Source organism: Grampus griseus (assembly GCF_964374135.1).
Source record: "Grampus griseus genome assembly, chromosome: 16".
Classification (NCBI taxonomy): Eukaryota; Metazoa; Chordata; class Mammalia; order Artiodactyla; family Delphinidae; genus Grampus; species Grampus griseus.
In genome coordinates this window covers 78,902,085-78,921,857 of record NC_139010.1, presented here as the reverse complement: position 1 = coordinate 78,921,857, position 19,773 = coordinate 78,902,085, and the positions used below count along the sequence as shown (strand labels likewise).

At 56.2% G+C, this 19,773-nt stretch overlaps 1 protein-coding gene across 3 annotated transcripts in view; it reads right to left on the bottom strand.

Moving 5' to 3' along the window:
* The window catches only part of LHPP (phospholysine phosphohistidine inorganic pyrophosphate phosphatase), a 140,925-nt gene that overhangs the window by 77,850 nt on the left and 43,302 nt on the right, over positions 1-19,773 (bottom strand). For all 3 annotated transcript variants that reach the window (XM_082672936.1, XM_082672938.1, XM_082672937.1), the window contains exon 6: positions 16,003-16,094. In XM_082672936.1, coding sequence (XP_082529062.1) covers positions 16,003-16,094 — 92 coding nt within the window. The remainder of the gene's footprint in view (positions 1-16,002; positions 16,095-19,773) is intronic.

Genomic DNA, 19,773 nt, shown 5'->3' with positions numbered 1-19,773 from the left:
GCCCGGCCATTATCTCTAATGGGAACGGCCTTTAGATGCATCTCTTGATGGACCAGTGGAAGGGTTTAGGGGGGCTCTGGGCTCCTGGCCTGGGGCTGGGCCGGGAGGCAGAAGAGACTCTGAGCCCTGGTGCCAACAGCCGTCAACAGGTCCCGGCCTCCCCACCTCACCCAACTGCACAACCAGCTCCGGGCTGGCATGCCTGCCACCCACTCCCTGCGGCCCGATTCATGCCACCCGGAGCCTCCCACCTGGGTCCCCACTTCCAGCAACAACGAGGAGCCCTGCCACATGGGCAGAGCTCTGACACCCCAGCATCTCCCTGGGCCCCGTGATACCCTGAGCACCGTGTTCCCGGGACCTCTCACGGCAGCAGGGAGATGGAGAGGGCAGGTGGGGAAACTGAGTCTGGGCAAGCTGAGTGAGGGCTGCGAGCGGGGCTCTGGAGTCAGATCTACCTGGTTCGACTCCCGGGCCCACCAGGTTGTCACTATATGTCTCTGATGCTCAAAACCCCGAGACACGTATTTACCCTACAGGCTTGCTGCACAGAGGAAAAGTGCTCGTCCTGCACCAGGTAACTGCTGGTTTATTATAAAAAGATGGGGACTTCCCTGGTGGCGCAGTGGTTAAGAATCTGCCTGCCAATGCAGGGGGATGTAGGATCAATCCCTGGTCCAGGAAGATTCCACATGCTGCAGAGCAACTAAGTCTCTGCGCCACAACTACTGAAGCCCGTGCACCTAGAGCCCGTGCTCCGCGACAAGAGAAGCCGCCGCAATGAGAAGCCCGCGCACCGCAACAAAGAGTAGCCCCTGCTCACCACAACTAGAGAAAGCCCGCACACAGCAACGAAGACCCAATGCAGCCATAAGTTAATTAATTAAAAATAATAATAAAATAAATTAAAAGATAGCTATTATTTTTATTATCACAGAGGACAAGAGGTCTGAGCCACCAGTGGGTGGTCCATAGCAGAGCCAGGACCACAGTCCAGGTGTCCAGACCCTCACAGCTCAGTCCATCCATCTCTCAGCAGCAAAAGGAGGGCTGACAGCTTCCAGCATGACCCATCAAGGGCCGCTGTCCTAACCCAGTCCTTGCCTGATTCTCCCAGGCTTGGAGCTGCCGCACAGGACCTGTTCTGAAATAACTCAGGTTCCCAGTGGTCTTCAGTCAAATGGGGCCCTGGCCTGCTTTCTGCCTTCAGAAAGCCACCTCCGAAGTGGCAAAGAAGCTTTCTCTGCCCTTCTCGCCTCCCCTCCCTCAGCCTCACCAGCCCTGGGCTCACAGGACCTCCGGGAGACTGCTATGGGGGCTCTGGGACACACCAGCTGGTCCCACCACCGGCCCTGAGCTCACTCAGGCCGGCAGAGAGGAGCTGGGACACTAGGAGGCGCTCATGAGCTGCCATCCCGCCCTGGCAAGATCTGTCTGGGGCGGCCTCACTGGGGCTGGACAAGAGTTTATTCTAAACCATTTCAGGTGGAAACACGGATGGTTCATCTTTACTGGCAGGTTCCAAAGAAGGTTGACTCCTTCTCCCTCTTGGCTGACGCTGGCCAGAACAAAACAAGGAACATCTCAGACGTGTCGCCTGGATCCTACCACGCCCCAGTCACAGCCTCCGTGAGACCGATGAGGCCTGGGGGTGAAACACCCGAAACGAGCAGAGGGACAGGCCTGAGCCCATTCAGCCACAAGGCGGGGGCCCTGGGGCCAGAGCCAGTGGCAGCCCCCGACTCGGCCAGCCTCAGCCTACTCACCTGTAACAGGGCCCAGGGGTTGGGGGGCACGGGGGCGTAGTCGGGAGAACCACGCTCCTCGAGCTTTTAAATGCTTTTAAAGTAGAACTTCCACCCCAGGCCAGCAGAATTTGCAAGGAACCCCGAAACAGACAAGGGAGCTGCTCGGGCTGAACTAGGGCAGGGTCTGGAAGCCCTGCTTGGTCCCCCTAATTCCCTGAGGGACCAGAGCAGAACTGCGGCTTGGGCCCCGGCCTAAGGACAGACCCCGAGCCAGTCGTTCTCTCAGCCCTGGGCTCTGAGCTCCTCTGGCAGCAGGGAGCAGCTCCTCTCGGTGCCGGCCCCCCGCCCAGCAGGACTTCACAGCAGGCACCCCTGGAAGCCAACGCGATTTAAAAATCTACTGGACTAACCTAGAACGCTCCAGAAACAAAAGGGCAGTACTCAGGTAACGCTGCACACAGTGGAGGGTTCAGAGCACCGGCTATAGAGTAGACTCCTAGGGTTCAAAGACGGGCTCTCATCAGCTCTGTGACCTTAGGGGAGTTACTCAACCTCTCTGATATAATAGGTTAACCATCCCATATCATTGTTTTGAGGGTAAACGAATGGAACAATCTCTGATGAAGTATGTCTGTCACTGTCACAATTAGTGTTTTCCCAACAACCTTAGGAAGGAAACACATCTACAGTGAGGAAGCTGAGGCACAGAGAGGTTTAGTAACCAGCCCACAGCCACACAGCTGAGCATAGGGGGGCAGCAGGTCCCAGAGGCTCCAAGGACCAAGGCACACGAGACAATACCCAGATCTCGTGAACATCTTTATGTGGAACTATGTGCGAGTCCTGATTGCTACTTTCCACAGCCAGACTAGTGAGCTCTTCCCAGCCCTGTGTGAGCCACAGCGCTACTGACAGAGCCATGAGAGACGTCTGCTCAGGAACCAGAGAGGAAGGGGACAGGGCTCCTCGCAGCCTCACCTGCACCTGCCCAGCTCACCTGTATCTCACCTGTAACTCCTGTGGGATCTCACAGCACCCCGCAAGAGCAGCAGCACGTTTTTCACAGATGGGAATGGAGCACAGAGAGGTAATGTAGCCCATGCAGGGTCACACGCCGGCTAGGCGGTGGCTCAGAGATGTCATCCCCTGCCACAGACCCCAAAACCCAGGCCCTTCCCCCTCCCCCCACCCAGGCCGGGGCTGCTCAGGCTGAGCCCTGCACCCAGGCCTCCTCCCCACGCTGCTGCAGCTTCAGACGAGCCAGCGCTGCCCCCTCCCTGCCCCCGGCTCTCTGCAATCTCACACACAGGAGGCTCCAAAAACTGAGAGAAAGCGCGACAGGGCTGAGGTGGAGGAAGAAATCCAGGCAGATCCAGCACCTGAGCTCCCAGCACCGGGGCAAAGACGGTGATGCCAATCTGAAACTCGGGGCCACGCAGCCTGCCCCACCCCCTCCGGCTCAGCACGCTCTGGGGCCTGGAGGGCAATCCTGCCGCAGCAAGGGGCTCTGCTCCGGCCACTCAGCACCCCCGGGCTCTTACCCATCCCCACACTCTTGCCGCTCAGAGCCTGCCGTCCTGTGACCACACGAGATAGGACAGCAACCGGGGCAGACGCTGTCCCTGCTGAGCAGGCGATCCCCAGAGTGCCACGTCCCCCTTCCGCCTGCACTCCACTCCTCACGGAGTCCTCCTTGGGCACCCCAAGTCCCCAGGACACACACTCCGTGCCTAGCGCTGGGCTGGGGACCCTCCAGGCCACTCAGTGCCCGCCGCACAGTGCTGAGCACACGAAGGTGCCTGCGAAGCTGAGCGCATCCTGGGTGCCCTCTGGGTGGCAGGAGCAGACGGCCTGGCAAGGGTGGGATGCGACTCCATGCATGTGGGGGGGGTGGGAGCAGCTGCCCCTCCTCCCCTCGCAGTAAGCCAACGGCACCCTATTAAAAGAAAGGTCAACTTTGCTAATCCAGCATCTGTCATCTCGGAGTGGCCTGCCCCATGACATGCCACGCTCTGCCCGGCTGCCACAAGGTCGTGAGCAGCAAGAAAAATCTCACGTGGTTGCACCTGCATGTTTCCCTCCCCCCATCCGACTACGTAAACTTGTGAGCTCTGCCAACCAGTCTGCCACAAAAGGGGAGGCTGGGAGCACATCTGGGAGAATGGGTTGGAAATCTGAGGACGTGGGCGTGAATTTTCAAAGCGGTGTCCTGAACGCCCCGGTTCATGATACCCTGTGATTCGACCCAGGAGCGCGGGCCTGGCCAAGCCTGCCCCCAGGAGTGCCCGGGCATCTGGAGGGTCAGGCCAGCAGCCTCAGTTCTCTGCACTCTGCACACATGTGGTTTCACAGACCTACCTACCTCCTGCACCTGTATTTCCTTCAGCTCCTCCTGCGCCGAAGGTGCTGAGGATACTTCCCCCAAATCTCCATTTTACAGATGAGAAAACTGAGGCTCAACTGGTAGGTGGCAGAGCCAGGATTTGAGCCTGAGGTCCTCTGTCTTCGGAGCACACGATCGCCACAGGAGAACCAGTCCAGGTGATACTCTTACACCACGTAGCTAGGCTTTCATGGGGGCAAAGGGACAACCTTGACAGACATGCTGGCAACTGCCCCGGAACACCTTTACCCTGGGCGCAGTGGGCGGCTGCTCCCACCCCTCTCACCCCCATGCAGGCGAGGCAAGCCTGGGCGAGTCAGCATTTTCCCCGGAAAACAGAAGATTTTCCCTGCCTACCTAGGAGCCCTGGGTGAGAACCACAGACATAAAAATGGTCTGGGAAGCTGAAAGCCCTCTCCCGATGGGGAAGACCGTTGTTATTCAGCTTAACAGACCGGAGTGTCCACCACATGCGAGGCACTGGGGCCGGCGGGGGGGACAAAGAAATTGGCAAAAACCCAGTCCTCTCACTCAAGGAACGGGAAGGGTGAGAGGAGGGAGACAGATCAGCCAGCAAGGTCTGGGGTCTTCCTCCCTTGCGGAAGGCAGCCCGGCGCCCTGGCATGGGACGGGGCAGTGAGAGGGATGGCAGGCCAGCAGGGCCAGAGACTGGCCACATACAGGGGGACTGAGCAATTAGGAAAACAGAGAGAGAATAACGGAAGCAGTCTTCTCCCCGTTGGCAGACAAAGGTACAAATGTGCAAAGGCACAAGGCTGGGATGAGCCCTGTGGCGCTGGACCAGAATCAGAGGCATCGGTGTGAACCCATGGTTTTCTACGGGTACCGACAGGTACGGAGACACAGGGGGATGGACGTGTGAATTACACATGCATGCTTCCCACCTCTGTCCACAGAGAGGCTCTGAGAGAAGAGACATCCAGAGGCAAGAGAACATCTAGCGCCCTGGTCTTTCATTCTAAATATCACTTTCCACTCAAAGGAACGGGGTCTCCTTGGAGAAATGGCTGACTCCAGGGCTGATACAGAGACAGAACACGATGAGCCTGAAACATCTTTTGTGCCAGAAAGGAAGGAAGGGCTGGAGAATCGGTTGGGGCGGTGAGGGGGCGGGGTTGTCAGAAGTACACAGATCCAGCTTCGAGAGGCTGCCACTGGCCACACCAGGGACCGTCTGAGCATCAAAATCGATTATGGTAGTAACAGATTATAACCCACCGGGTTAAACAGGAATCCATGAGTCTGCACTGGTATAAATGAGTAAGCGGGGAGAAGAAAACATTCTTCCCTACAGTGGAACATCAACAACAAATGTAAGAACAAATGACGGAATTACTTGGTAACCATCATAGAAATAATTAACTCAAGAAGCAGCAACAGACATTAAAACTAGTGGATGAAAGTACGATGAGGAATGCGATTTTTACTCGAAGTATCTCCCCACGAGCAGTTATTAATTACAAAGGGAAGAAAACCCATAACTTTATGTAACTCTATGGCAGCCACCATCTTAATCAAACCACGTTAACATCATCGTCATTTGGGGCAAACCGACACCGCAAGCCTCCTGATATGCTGCACGGAGATGCACGCAGCATCACTTCTGTGATATTCTGGCCCCGAATGCATAACCTGGGTCATTTCACAAGGAAGCATCAGACAAAATGACTGTCCTGAAACCTTCAGAATGCTGGGACTTCCCTGGCAGTCCAGTGGTTAAGACTCTGCGCTTCTACCGCAGCGGGCACGGGTTCGATCCCTGGTCGGGGAACTAGGATAGGATCCCGCATGCTGTGCAGCGAGGCCACACACACACAAAAAAGACAGCAACACGGTCAACACGTCGAGGCAAGGCCTTAGTGCCCCAGATCAGAGTCTAGAGACAGGACCACGGAGCTGCTTGCCCCCAGACTGGATCCCCCGTCTATAGAGGAGTTAGTGGAATAACCGGCGAGACCTGGACCTGGGTCTGGCTCTGGGAGAAGGACACATGGAATCTGTCTTCTTTGGAGATCTCAAAAAGGGTCTGGAAATAAGAAGACTGTGGGAACTCAAGAGAGGGCCAGATAATTCCACCGGAGGCGACACGGTGCTGGAGTGGGGACCCACACAGACCCCAGACTGCCACAGGAGCCCCTTGACCTTGAGACAGCCCCTCTGCCACTCTCAGCTGCCCACACAGAGCCGGGGGTCCCCTAAGGCCCTTCTAGCTAGGAAGATCCTGGGAATTCCATCATCAGAGAAGACCTTAAGGACAGCAGGATTCAGGCCAGCCAAGGATGGGGATGTGGGGACAGACAGGAGGGGAGCCTGAGGGGTTGGGAGACCCAGTCTCCCCAGTGCCCACAGGGGTGCTAGGAGGCCCCTGGCCAGGAACACTGGAAGTTCTCAGGCCCCCCTCCCCTGGGCCGGTGCCAGGGGAGCTGGAAAAGGGAAAAGACCCTGGAGAGGATGGTGGCGGGGGGGGCTCCACCTGCCTCGGGCCTGGGATCCCGCCGCCAGGAGGGTCTCGCCACAGCTGCAGGAAACCCCCAGGCCCAGCACCTCCATGTTCTCCGTGAGGGGTGGCAGGGGAGGGGGGAGGGCTGGGGAAGCCTGGCTCCCATGTGTGCAAGGGGCCTGGGTGTGAGTGTGCTTGAGTGTGCAGGTGTGAGCGGGTGTGCATCCCGGCCCTGGCATCGAGGCGCCCTCTAGCGGCCCCAGCGGAAAGTGGCGTGAGGAAGAAGGGAAAATGATCGCTGACCCTGAAGGATGTGGAAAGAGGCAGCAAAGCCAGGGGCGGAGACGATGGACAGGAGTGGGGACAGGAGGAAGGACACAGAGGGGAGAGTCTGGAGGAGAAAACAAGCCCTGTGCACGCTCCCCTGGCATCCTCCTCAGGGCACAGCGCATCTTGGAGGTTGACCCCCTGCCCAACCCTCTCAGGTCTTCACCAGGCCCCTCCCTCCCCGGGTCAGAGGACGCTCCCAGATGACGAGGGGCAGGTGGGCTTGGACTGGACACATCCGGGCGGACCTGGGCCTGCAGCAAGGGGAGTCTTGAGTCCACCTTCTGAGCCCCTCTGTCCAGCGAGGGCTGACTCAGGCCCCTCTACCCGGACACACCCTCACCCACCACCCCCAGCCTGGGGCCCGCCGTCCGCGAGTCCAGACACGACGGCCCTGGACGCCCATCCTGTGCTGGGGCGGCTGGGATCCCGCCCTCGAGTGGCCACCCTTCCACAAGTCCAAGTGCGTGCGTGCGTGTGCGTGCGTGCGTGTGTGTGTGTAAGCCAGGGCACGGGACCTGAGCGTGTCGGGGTGACGCTGTGGGGAGGAGGTCACAGACGGCTGCGTATGCGTGGTGGCCCAGAGAAGGTGCTGATTTCAGTCGCAGGGACCGGAGCCCTCACCCTGATCCCTTCCAGATGAAACACCTGAGAGGGTGTCCTTGCACCATGCAGGGAGGCAGGAGGGGCTGGAGCGCCCGCTTACAGGCCAGGGATGGGACTGCACTGCGAGGACACCTGTGTCCAGAGGCTCACGGTCCTGCGTGTGAGCGGGGAGCCCGGCTGGGCCTCGGGGGTCAGGGCAGAGCTGTGCGCCTCAGGGTACTTGGGTTGGTTTCTGTTCTTAAACGAACAGTGTTGTACTTTCAGGTGGTCTTTCTTCTTAAGAATTCCCCAAATTCACAAATCTATGGGGGTGTGGGTGGCACAAGCGTACTTTAAAAGCTAACTGTTGTTCTGATGGGAGTGCTATACTTTCATCATACGATATTTAGCAGACACCCGATGATGCAAAGATATAACCAAATCCTGCGTAACAAGCAGCTGTCTTTCCTTCCCATCTGTGCTACTCATGCACCTATACACCTGCATCTACACTTGTGGTTTTAACCGCTGGGCTCCAGCTCTGATGCTAACAGCCCAGGACCTAGAGGGGGAAGTCAGGCTTGAACGGCAGGCCCAGCTGGAATAACCGAGTACAAGTGCCCCTGCCTTGCCTGGGCCACAGTTTCCACAACTGCGAGTAGGAGGTGGCGACACTGACATTTCAGGGTCTGTCAATGGGGAAATGGCACCAGAGGTACAGAAACGACCTGGTGCCCGCAAGTGCCCATTAAATTAAATGTCAGCAGACTCAGAATGGGTGTGCGGCTTTCTTTAGCCCTGGCCTCTGGCCACTGCAGTGCCGTCTTCGGCCTCCCCAGCCGGAGGTCTGCCAGCCTCCCCGGGTCATCTCTAGTGACGAGGACTCACCCCTCTCCAGGCAACCCGTTCTATTTCGGGACAGCTCTGACGCACCTTCATGGGCAGCTTCCTCTGAGGTTAAATGAGGTTCCTTCCAGCACCTTCCAGTACCCCTTCCCCCACCCCACCCCCACACAGGAGGCTAGGGGAGGGCTCAGGGTTAGCTGGCTTTAACCACAAAGCCAGCGAACATGTGACTGCTGGGGCTGCCACCTGTCACCCCCCGCAGCCAGGCCCTCGGGTGTGGTCACATGACCGACTTCGGGGCCAGACCAGCTCAAGTCACAGCTCATCCTCACGAGGCCCCTTTCCTCAAGTGGGGCTGAGTGCAGAGTGTCGTGCGAGAGAACAAGGACAGGAGGGACCCACTCGGTCCTGAGAGCCCCACGGCGGCCACTCTTGGTCGGTGAGACCCAGCGCGGGCTCGGAGCTCCCGCGAGACTGGGCTAACTGGGGGCAGCAGGGTGCGAGAGTGCTCAGGACACAGGACCTGCAGTCAGGCAGAGCTGCGTTCGAATCCCAGCTCCCACACTGGTGGGCTGTGTGGCCTCGGGCAAGTTACTCTACCTCTCTGGGCTTCCATTTCCACACGTATAAAGTGGAGTGAGAAGAGGGGCAGCCTCCAGGGCGGTTGTGAGCTTTAGATAAGCTGAAGCAAGATGCATGTGAGCACCTGTCACAGGCTCTGGCATGTGACACCCTCTGGGAGGCACTGCCCTGTTCTCACATCTTCCTCGCCAGCTTGTGGCCGAGCGGCGACCGTGACCCTGGCCTCCTTCTCGGGGTGTCACACGGTTGAGGAGCAAGTGCGAGCGGCAGGTCCAGAGCACACACCTCCCGAGGTTTGTTGAGGGGCTCCTGGAACGTACTAGCTGGCCTCAGGGGGACTAGAGAACCTGCTGGGCCTTCCTCCAACCCCGTCCGCCCCGTGAGCCGTCCAGGACCCCCCGAGTTACCTGCAGGTTCCTAGGAAGCAAGTTCCTCGGGCTAGGAGGCTGCTGATGGGGTCCTAACTGGGCCCCCCAAAGGGCCTTGTGGCCTCACTCTGCAGCCACCTCCTGGCCTCCACCTGGGACGCCCCCCTCAGCCTGGAGCCCCCCGCCTCAGCCGGCTGGTTTCTCCAAGCAGGGTGAGGAGTCCAGCAGGGCTGTATACAGTTTGGAAACCTTTCCCCTCTTGCCCTGGGCATGAAGCAGCCTTGGTCAGGGACCAAGAAGGATAATGAGAGTCAGGTACCAGAAAGTGCTACTAGTTCTGTCCCCCAGCGAGCAGCGAGTCAGAGGGCAGGGAAGCCAAACCAGTGCAGAGGAAGCGACTCAACCCAGGAAAGCGGTGGGTGGGAGGGGATGGGGAGACGGGTGGGTCTGGCCCTGCCAATCCCACCCTGACCCCCACTGACCCCACCACCGGTGCCTACCTCTGCCTGCCCAATGCCCTCCCAGCCCAGGCCCCTGGGGGTCCCTCCTCAGTCTCCCACAGGGCCCAGGGTCTAGGCAGACTGAACCGCTGGGGGCTGGCACTGCCCCCCGCAAAGCCCTAGGATGCAGGGGATTTGGGAAGGATGGTTAAAGGGTTCAGAATGATGGAGTGGTGTCTGCCCAACTGTGGTGACGGCTGCACAGCTCTGTGAACATTTGAAAAACTACTGAATTGTACGACATACGAGTTATTTCTCAATAAAGCAGTTAGCAAAAATCCCAAAAGAAGGCATATAGGCTCAAATCTGTGACCCCTTCACCGTGTGACCCCCAGTGAGCTAAGGGACCTCTCAAAGCCCAGGGGTGCCTCCCACAACCTCTATCCCCGTGCAAGACCAAGGCTACCTGCTGGGCTGACCGGCTGGCCCACCAACGTTCCACAATCGATTTCCCCGAAGATTGGTTCCCGGAGCCCTCCCCCAACTGGCAGCCAGGATTGGAGTCCGAGGGACCCAGGGGGGAGCCCCCACGCCCAGCATTAAGCCGTTCTCCCCAGCTGGGCGGGCTGCAGCCAGGCAGTAGCTGGTCACCTCCTGGTTCCCTGAAGCTACGTGGAGCCTCCTCCCCAGCTGGGAGCGTCTTCCAGAGGCCTGAGGCTCGGAGTGTCCATCTACGCGGGCAGGAGCTCCCTCCTGGTGCACACGTGGCAATGCTCCTCGGCGGGACGCAGGGACAGAGGGCTACCACCCACAACCCCAGCCTGCAATGGCCTCACAGTGACAACGGTGACTGCCGAAAAATTAACACCCAGGATCACTCACTTCCCTCAAATACCACCTGGCACTAGAAGAAAAACCCATTTCCTTCCGAAGGGAAACCAGAGCCTCCTCTTAAGGAAACTCTGTGAAGTCACTGGCTGCAGAGTGACGAGAGATGGGGTCAAGGGCCGCACTTTGGCGGCAGCTGTGTCACGAGTGCAGCCCTGTCGGGCTCTGGGTATCTCCACTCCAGCGTCTGGTTCCACCATCACATTCTCTGTACCCCGCATCCTTCAGCCTTGTGCAGCGTGCCTGGAACCTCAGACCCGCCAGTCCCGCTGTCCACGGGCACCCCAGCTCCAGCTGAGCTTCGGTGCGGGCGGAGCGCCAGTCCCAGCCCAGGGACACCTGGAATCCAGGCCTACTCCCTCGTGAGTCCAAAACGGCAAACTGCTCGTCAAGAACGTTCTGGACTCAGAAAACATCTCCCACCAGTGAGTAAATAACAAATAAGAGGATCCCCAAAGCAGGCTCCACGTAGCCGGATTATTTACACAGCGCGACCAGCGTGGGCCTTGGGCAGTGACGCCTGCCACCGTGCTTGAGAACCAGGCGCCAGCTGTGCCTTGCAGCGTGGAACGGAGGACAGGGTGACGGGGGAAGCATTCAGGGTGTCCCCGCTCCGCTTCTGGCATGTCTCCAGGAGGGGGGTCAGGTGGGGACACAAGCAGGTATGAAGGGACAGCGAGATGTCCCGACCGCTTCCTCCTCCACTGGGGACATGCAGGGCATCGGGCTCCTGAGAAGGACGTCCCTCACCTGAATTTGCCAGAATGGGGGTACACAGGGCCTGGCCCCAGCCCCCATGGAAGATGAGGCCTGTCCTTAGGAGAGAAGGAGGGGGGCTATGGTGCCTGGGGGTGGGGACAGCAGTCCTCCCAGACGAGCCCCCCGTTATTCAGACACCGAGCCCTGCCTGTGCCCTGAAGTGAGCCTGGGACCGTGACTCCTGCAGCTCCTCAGAAGCTGAGCCCCAAGGGCTGGATGTTCCCAGTAGGAAAGCGGTGGCAGAAGCACCCACCTGGGGTAAGAGAAGGCTGCAGCCCAGCCTCTGCCTAACCTCGCTAGGTGGCCTTGGGCAAGGCTTTAGCTGTCTCAACGGGAAAGGCCTCTGGCAGCGGGGGAGCCAGCACCCTCTGGGCCTCCGGGACTCACTGCGACCGTGAGGATGTGCCTGCGATGGTCACAGGGCCCTTGGAGTCGGGATGGCGTCTTGAGGAGACTGGAGGAACAGCAGGTCCTGGCCTCAGGCTGGAAGGTTCTGCCAGCAGGCCCGGTGCGTCAGACATGCCAGGAAGGGGCAGGTGGGGAAAACGCCCGAAAGGCCTTTACCTGCCAGCCAGGTGAGGCCACACCCTGGCTGGGCTGGACGTTCACGTAGAGCAGAAAAGAAAACCTTGTATGGCTCTGTCTACAGCTCGGCTGCCCGGCTGCCCAGCTGCCCGGCTGGGCGGGGGTGTGTTTGCAAGCTGTCTGCCTTGGGAGCCTCTCTGGCTCCAAACACTGGGGTTGCTGGAAGGGATCCAGCCTCCTTCCTGCAAGGGGCCTGAGCCTCCCGCTGGTCCTGGTGGGGCAGGCCCTGTGAAGCCCTCCTTCCAAAGCTCAGGGGCCGCTGTAACCTCTCCCCACTCTGAGACTTCACACTTTTCTCTTTGGGCCATTTTCTGATAAAAGTAGAAAGAAGCGGGCTTCCCAGGTGGCGCAGTGGTTGAGAATCCGCCTGCCAATGCAGGGGACACGGGTTCGAACCCTGGTCCGGGAAGATCCCCTGTGCCGCAGAGCAACTAAGCCCGTGCACCACGACTACTGAGCCTGCGCGCCTAGAGCCCATGCTACACAACGAGAGAAGCCATCGCAATGAGAAGCCTGCGCACCATAACCAAGAGTAGCCCCCGCTCACCACAACTAGAGAAAGGCCGCACGCAGCAAAGAAGACCCAACGCAGACAAAAATAAATAAATTAAATAAATTAAAAAAGAAAAAATAGAAAGAAGTGAGGGGAATGAAGACATGGAAGGTCACAGGGAGATCTCACAGCCATGGGAAAGTCCAAATCCCACACCCCCAGCAATGCCGTGGCCTCAGACAACCTCGCGCGCGTGTGTGTGTGTGTGTGTGTGTGTGCGCACGCACAACTAGAAGACGCTGGCCTGAGGGGCACCTGCAGCGGGGCTGTCCAGAGGCCCTACGCGGCCCCCTCCAGCCTCCCTCCCTTTCCTGTGCCAGGACAGGCAGGACACCCCGGTTTCACTTGCCTCAGCCTCCCCATTCGGCCCTTGGCCTCAAGCCAGTGGAGAAGCCACGTGGCCAGGTATGAGCACCAAGCTCCCTCACCGCACGGCTCTCTGCCACCCGTGCCCGGTGACAAGGTCATCCTCCACCCGCCTCACTCCCCCAATTCAGTCAAGGCTGGACCAAGGCCACCAACAGGGGACACGGTGCACAGGGCTGATGCCCTGCTGACCCATCCAGTGGCCCTTGGCTCCTGTGAAGCCACTCAGAGGGAGGCCCAGCACAGTAAGGACGCAGACCCTGCCCCTGCCCGGCTGACGTCTGGTGCAGACATGGGCCACAGTGAGCTTCAAACCTAGTGCCGCCGGCTCACAGAGGTGGCCAGAGGGGTGGAGAGCTACAGGGGCAGGCAGGGCAGCCCCAGAGGGAGGAGCTGGGTGCTGCCGGGTGACGCTGGCCCAGTCACCAGGGTGCCAAGGTGCCAAGGCTGCTCACTGGCCCCAAGCCGGCTACGTCTACAGAGAGGCCCGTGCAAGGTGCCATGGAGATCTCGTGCACCGAGACTGCCATCTGCAGGGAGCAGGGGGCGGTGCAGGGGCCCCGCTGCCCACCAGAATTGCACTAAGCGCCGATGGATGCCAGCCGTGGAGGCAAGCTAGGACTTTCTAGTGGCCACGTGAACAAAAACAAGAATAAGCAGGTGAAATTAACATAAGGCATCAGGATTGCAACATGCAATCAGTGTGAGATATCATGAATGAGTTTGTCACATTCTTTTTCTCCCGCTAAGTCTGGACTCTTGTGTACGTGCACTTTTAACACGTCTCAATTTGCAACAGCCACATTTCAAGTGCTCCCCAGGCACCTGCGGCTCGTGGCTTCCGCACTAGACAGTGAGGCTCTAGAGATCGGCCAGGGGCAGAGAGGTCCTCCGCCTGCTTTGACGGCACAGAGCCCAGCCTCCTGTCCCGCCACGCGGCCTCCCCCTCCGGTGGCTGCATCACCACCTAACCTGCACTGAGGCTCTTCTCCCTCCGCCCTGCCTGCTAACAAAGGCAGATTTACAACCTCACAACAAACAAATCAAAAGGTCTGAAATCTTAAATACCTCCACGAAAAGAGACGCTAAGCCCCACCCTCTCCACGCAGAGCCAGGTGGGGCTGCACCGGGAAGCAACAGACGTCACCAACAGCACCGGCATCACCTCCCCGTTGCTGACGGCTCCCTGTGCACCACGCGCTAAACAGTACTTACCTACAGCATTTCCTCAGCAATTTAAAATGATGAAGAACGGTCAAGGGCAGATGCCACAAAACATTGTTCAAGAAAAGGGCAGGTTGTGAAATAATATAATACCGTTTTTATAAAGAGAAAAAAAGTATTATCCTTATATTATCTACACAGAGAAGGCAGTCTGGAATGATCTGGCCAACTGTTGATGGGGTTTGTCTCTCTGGGAGACGGGGTGATGGGGGACTCAGAAAAGTGCCAACCCCGGTGGTGTACAGTAGGACACAGCCGTCTGCATGCCCACCTGCCCATTCGAGGGCTTCCCGACTGTGTGTGCGGACCTTCCTCAGTGACCCAGCGACCTAGTGGCACGCCTGGGGCCTGGGGCAGGGGCAGTACCTTCTCAGTTTATAGGGCCATGGCTTAGGCTGGGCCAGAAAGACCCCAGCTGTGGCTACATTTAATCGAGACAGACATGTTTTTCTCCCTTAGAATCCAGAAGCAGCAGCCCAGTGCAAAAAGCTACATGGCTCTCACTCTTCACCTCTGCCTCACCACCGTGCTCTCAGTTACGGAGGTGCCCCTCCTGTGCTCATGGGTCAAAGGTGCTCACTGAGCTAGGCTGGCTACTGATGGGGCGGCACCAGGGGCCGGGCGGCACCGCGCAGCAGAGCATCAACCACAGGGTGCCAAGTCCCACTGCTCAGCAGCTTCGGGGGAAGCGGGCGCTGGGGACCTCGGGCTTCCAGGCTGGCCTCTGGGAGAGAATGCTGATGAGGTTTCGAGTGGGGTCTCCCTCACTCCCTTAGGCCGCAGAGAGCCCAGGAAACCCAGGAAACCCTCGTTTGAGGACCTGGGGAAGAAAGGAGGTCCATATTTCAGGTGTGCTGGGGGCTGCAAGGTGGCCTCTGGCACCCTGGGAGGTCCAAGAGGTGGATGGAAGGGACTTTCTGGCCCTGGACCTTAGGAGTACTGAGACTTCCTCACTCACCTTGTGTCCACCTACGTGACCCAAACCCAAAGGCCACGTGTGTCTCTCACACAGGAACGGGCCTCGGAGTGAGGGTCAGGCCCTCTAATCTATTCCTCTGACCCCGTCTAAGCAGACCACCCAGGACTGATGTAATCCATCCCTCCCCCGACATCCAGACACCCCAGGGTAACCATGTTTTAACTAGCATACACAAGATGGTACTCCAGCATACACAGAATGGTACTTTCTCTGAATGGCGACAATCAAAACCATCTAGAAGAAGCCAAGACAACACTGTGATGTCTGAGATACGCTCAAAGGCTAAGCAAGCCAGGCCCAGACACCGCAGGGCACATCCACACACCCCCGACAGGTGCCCGTCCGCAACCTGCCCGAGGCTAGGCTGACTTCTGACCCAGCAAAGAAGACGCTCTGGAGACAGAGGTTCAACTCCAAAGTGTCGTTGACTCATCCCTGACCACGGACCTGTCATCTCTAGGTGAGAGATGGATACGGTGGAGGACAAGGAGGCAGAAGGTGACCAGAGGAGCTGGGCGCCCAGGAGCTGTCCCCTCCGAGCACAGTGAGGCATCAGCCACGTTGAGGACAGGAGTGTGGCCCAAGTTCAAGCCGGCTCTCTGTGGGAAGCAGGCTCGACGGCTGGCCAGAGCCTTCCATTTGCTGTCTCCACACTACACCCTATTCAAATCTCAGTTCTGAAACTCAGACCCTTTTTATCTACCACTCTCTGCTACAAAAAGGCATCCAGGCCCGTCCTTAGGGGACAGTTAAAAAAAGGCATCAGATGCCCACATACTGCTCTTCCATTTGGGAAAAAGTAACGCCCTTCATTGTGGAGAAGAAGACAAACGAAACCCTGGTCACCCCAGGAATCCACGAGGCAGGCAGGCAGGCAGACGGCGGGCAGGCTGGCGCGGGGCACTTACCTGAACTTCCCGGTCCTCACCTGCAGCGCTCTCATCCCACACCGCTGGGCACCGCTGATGTCACCCACGATGTCGTCCCCGATCATGATGGCCTGTCGTGCAGTGAGTGAAAGGCACTCAGAAGTGATGTCAAGATAGTTTTCTTCCTGTGCTGCCTCATCTTTTTTGACATAATAAACCTCTTGACTTCATGCTTAAAACCACCACCATACAAAGGAAACGAGGTAGTATCGTCATCATATTGATTAAAAGTCAATGTACTTGAATATATCTCCCACTGCCCATCATGGGCTGCGGCTCTGAACGGTGCATATCTGGGCGATTTAAAATCAATCAGCGGGTATTAAAGTGATATAGTGCCACCAGGACACACGGGGAAGCTGACGCTATCTCACCTCTAGTCGAGCACAGGCTGAATTTTACCTTCAGCTAAATACTCTGTAACCAGGTTATTTTGCCAACCGTTGGTTCTGTGAAAACTAAGTAAATTTTTGGCAAATCTTTGCAGTCCAAGTTTAGGTTTTGCTTTCCATGCTGAATTTACTACCTATAAAAAGCAACAACAACAAAAAAAACAAAAAGAAGAAAGAGCAAACAAAAATACACACTCTAACACACACACACACACACACACACAAAATGCTCACAGCCTGGATATCATTTCAAAAAGCAGCCCCTCTCGCCTGAAACAACTAGAGAACCAGACAAACCAAATGCAATAACAGTTTTCAAAACACTGGACATCAGGCAATGAAGGAGGATTCCTGAGACACAGGAAACAAATGACATGGATCCTACAAATGCCGCAGCTCACTGTCTTCAGAGTTTCCAGACTGTGAGCAGACAGGAAGAACTAGGTACAGCCCAGACTCCCTGAATTGAGGACACGGAGCTAAGAGCTGGGAGATTAAGGCGGGGCGTCCGAGAAGAGAGGGCTACCCGGAGAACTGTGGAGCTCTACAGAGGGTCCCCCCGAATGATGCAGTGTTGGGTAGACTGCTAATGAGCCCAGGCAAGTGAGGAAACCACCCGAGGCCAGGGAAAGAATCACACCAAAAATTAAAGCAGTGCCGGGACCTCACACAGGGTTGGGTTTAGTGTCTGTTCCCACCAGCCAGACTGGAAAATCTCATAATTCACAGGGCACTGAGTAGCATTCTCAGAAGCGTCTTGCCTCAGCAGTGAGGAAGAATTAGCCCTGGACTAAACCTGCTCTGCCTCCCAAACCTTCAAAGCAAGATCTGGAAGGATCAAATTGTTTCCAAGTGATTTAACTGCATCCCAGAACAAAACACAAAAATATTTATTGGTGTATGAAAATATCTAGCACTCACAAAAGGTACAATTCACAGTGTCTGGCATCCAATTAAAACAATAATCAGACGTGCAAAGATGACAGATATCACACACAGCGAAGAGGAAAATCAACCAAAACAGACCTGGAACTGACACACATGTGAGAATTAGCAGACAAGGGCATTAAATCCGTTACTGTAACTGTATTCCACACGTTCCCAAAGTTAAGTAGAGAAACATGCAAGGTAAAAGAAACGATCCAAACCAAGCTTCTAGAGGTGAAAACTACAATGTCTGGACTGAAAAAAAAAAAAAAAAACAACACTGGATGAGATTAAATCCAGATTAGACAATGCAGAAAAGAGATTTATGAACTTGAAGACACAGCAATAGAAACTATCCAAAATGAAACACAGGGAGAAAAAATAATTGTGTGTGTGTGTGTGTGGTACGCGGGCCTCTCACTGTTGTGTGTGTGTGTGTGTGGTACGCGGGCCTCTCACTGTTGCGGCCTCTCCCGTCGCGGAGTACAGGCTCCGGACGCGCAGGCTCAGCGGCCATGGCTCACGGGCCCAGCCGCTCCACGGCATGTGGGATCTTCCCAGACCGGGGCACGAACCTGCGTCCCCTGCTTCGGCAGGCGGTCTCTCAACCACTGTGCCACCAGGGAAGCCCCCAGAAAAAATAATTTTTAAAACATGAACAGAGAAACAGTGAGCTATGACAAAACTTCAAACAGCCTGGTGTAACTGGAGTCCCAGGAAGCAAGATGAGAGAAGGGGAGACAGAAACAATATTTGAAGAAATAATGGCTGAAAAATTTCCAAAGTCAACAAAAATGACAAACCCGCAGCTCCGAGATCCCAATCAGTACCAAGCACAAGAAACATGAAGAAAAGTGTATCAAGGCACAACATAATCAAACTGCTCAAAGTCAGCGACAAGGAGAAAATCTTAAAAACAACTGGAGGGAAAAAAAAGACATGTACAGACAGAAACAAAGATAAGACATCAGATTTCTTCTTGAAAACATGCAAATGAGAAAACAGTGGAATACCACCTTGGTACTGAAAAGGGGGGAAATGCTTACCTAGGATTCTATATGCAGCAAAATTATCTTTCAGAGCAAAGATGAAATAAAGACATTTCCAGATATCTGAAGCTAAAAGACTTCATCACCAACAGATCCACACACAAGAAATGTAAAAGGAAGTTCTTTAGGCAAAAGGAAAATGGTACTTAAATAGAAATACGCATCTACACAAAACGGAATGGACAGCACCAGAAAGGGTGCCCATGGGCACAGGGTGACCTTTCTGCCGCTTCCCTCTGTTCTTCTGCTGGCCAACTCCTAACAGTCTGTCTGGACTCAGCTCAGGTGACCACCACCTTTCAACGCCCGGCTGGGTTTGGGGGGTCCCCAAAACATTCTGTGATTACCCCCTTGAATTGCATACACCTCCTGTGTTATAATGGTCCCTTCACTTATCTCTCTCCTCCAAAAACTGTGTGAGTTCCTTGAGGGCAGGCTCTGTGCTGATCCTGGAGCTCAGCTGATGACCAACACGAGTTTGTTGAGTGAATCGGTGCTCTGAAATAAGGCATGGCTGTGCATGTCTGGAGACACTTAGGAGGTCCAGCCAATAGAACTGCTCAGTGTTTACCAACCAAAAGAGTGGGAGTGGGTGGCATAGTCCGCATCCGTGTTGCCAAAACTTTAGTCACCAGTGGGTGCCCATTCGACACATCAACCTGTATTAATATTACTGTTTAAATTGATTCGTAATCTTTACATAAATAAATGTGCTTCTTTTAAGAAAAAAGAAGCAGCCTCCCTGACTCAACTGCCACACTGATTAAAAGAAAAGCTTCAAAATATTTTCAGGAAACGATCCTGCTAGCGGAAGAAAAGTTTAATGCCTCAGATACCAAATGCATTCCAGACACGCTCCCAAGTCCGATCAGAAATGTCCTTGGTGGGAGGTCAGACAGGCCTGACAAACCGGGCTCCCATAGCAGGGTGAGTGTCCTGATGTTGATGGGATAGAAGCTTTGAAACTGACAGTTATTCCACAACTTTCCTCTGGAATTCAGATGCTAGGTAGGGCTAACCAATGAATAAATACATAAACCGAAACCAAGAAAACTAAAAATGGTGACCATGGACTTCCCAGGTAGTACAGTGGTTAAGAATCTGCCTGCCAATGCAGGGGACACGGGTTCGATCCCTGGTCTGGGAAGATCCCACATGCCACAGAGCAACTACGCCTGTGCGCCACAACTAGTGAGCCTGTGCTCTACTGCCCACGTGCCCCAACTACTGAAGCCCGCACGCCTAGAGCCCATGCTCCGCAACGAGAAGCCACCACGATAAGAAGCCAACGCGCAGCAACAAAGAGTAGCCCCTGCTTGCCACAACTAGAGAAAGCCCACGTGCAGCAACAAAGACCCCATGCAGCCAAAAAAGAATTAATT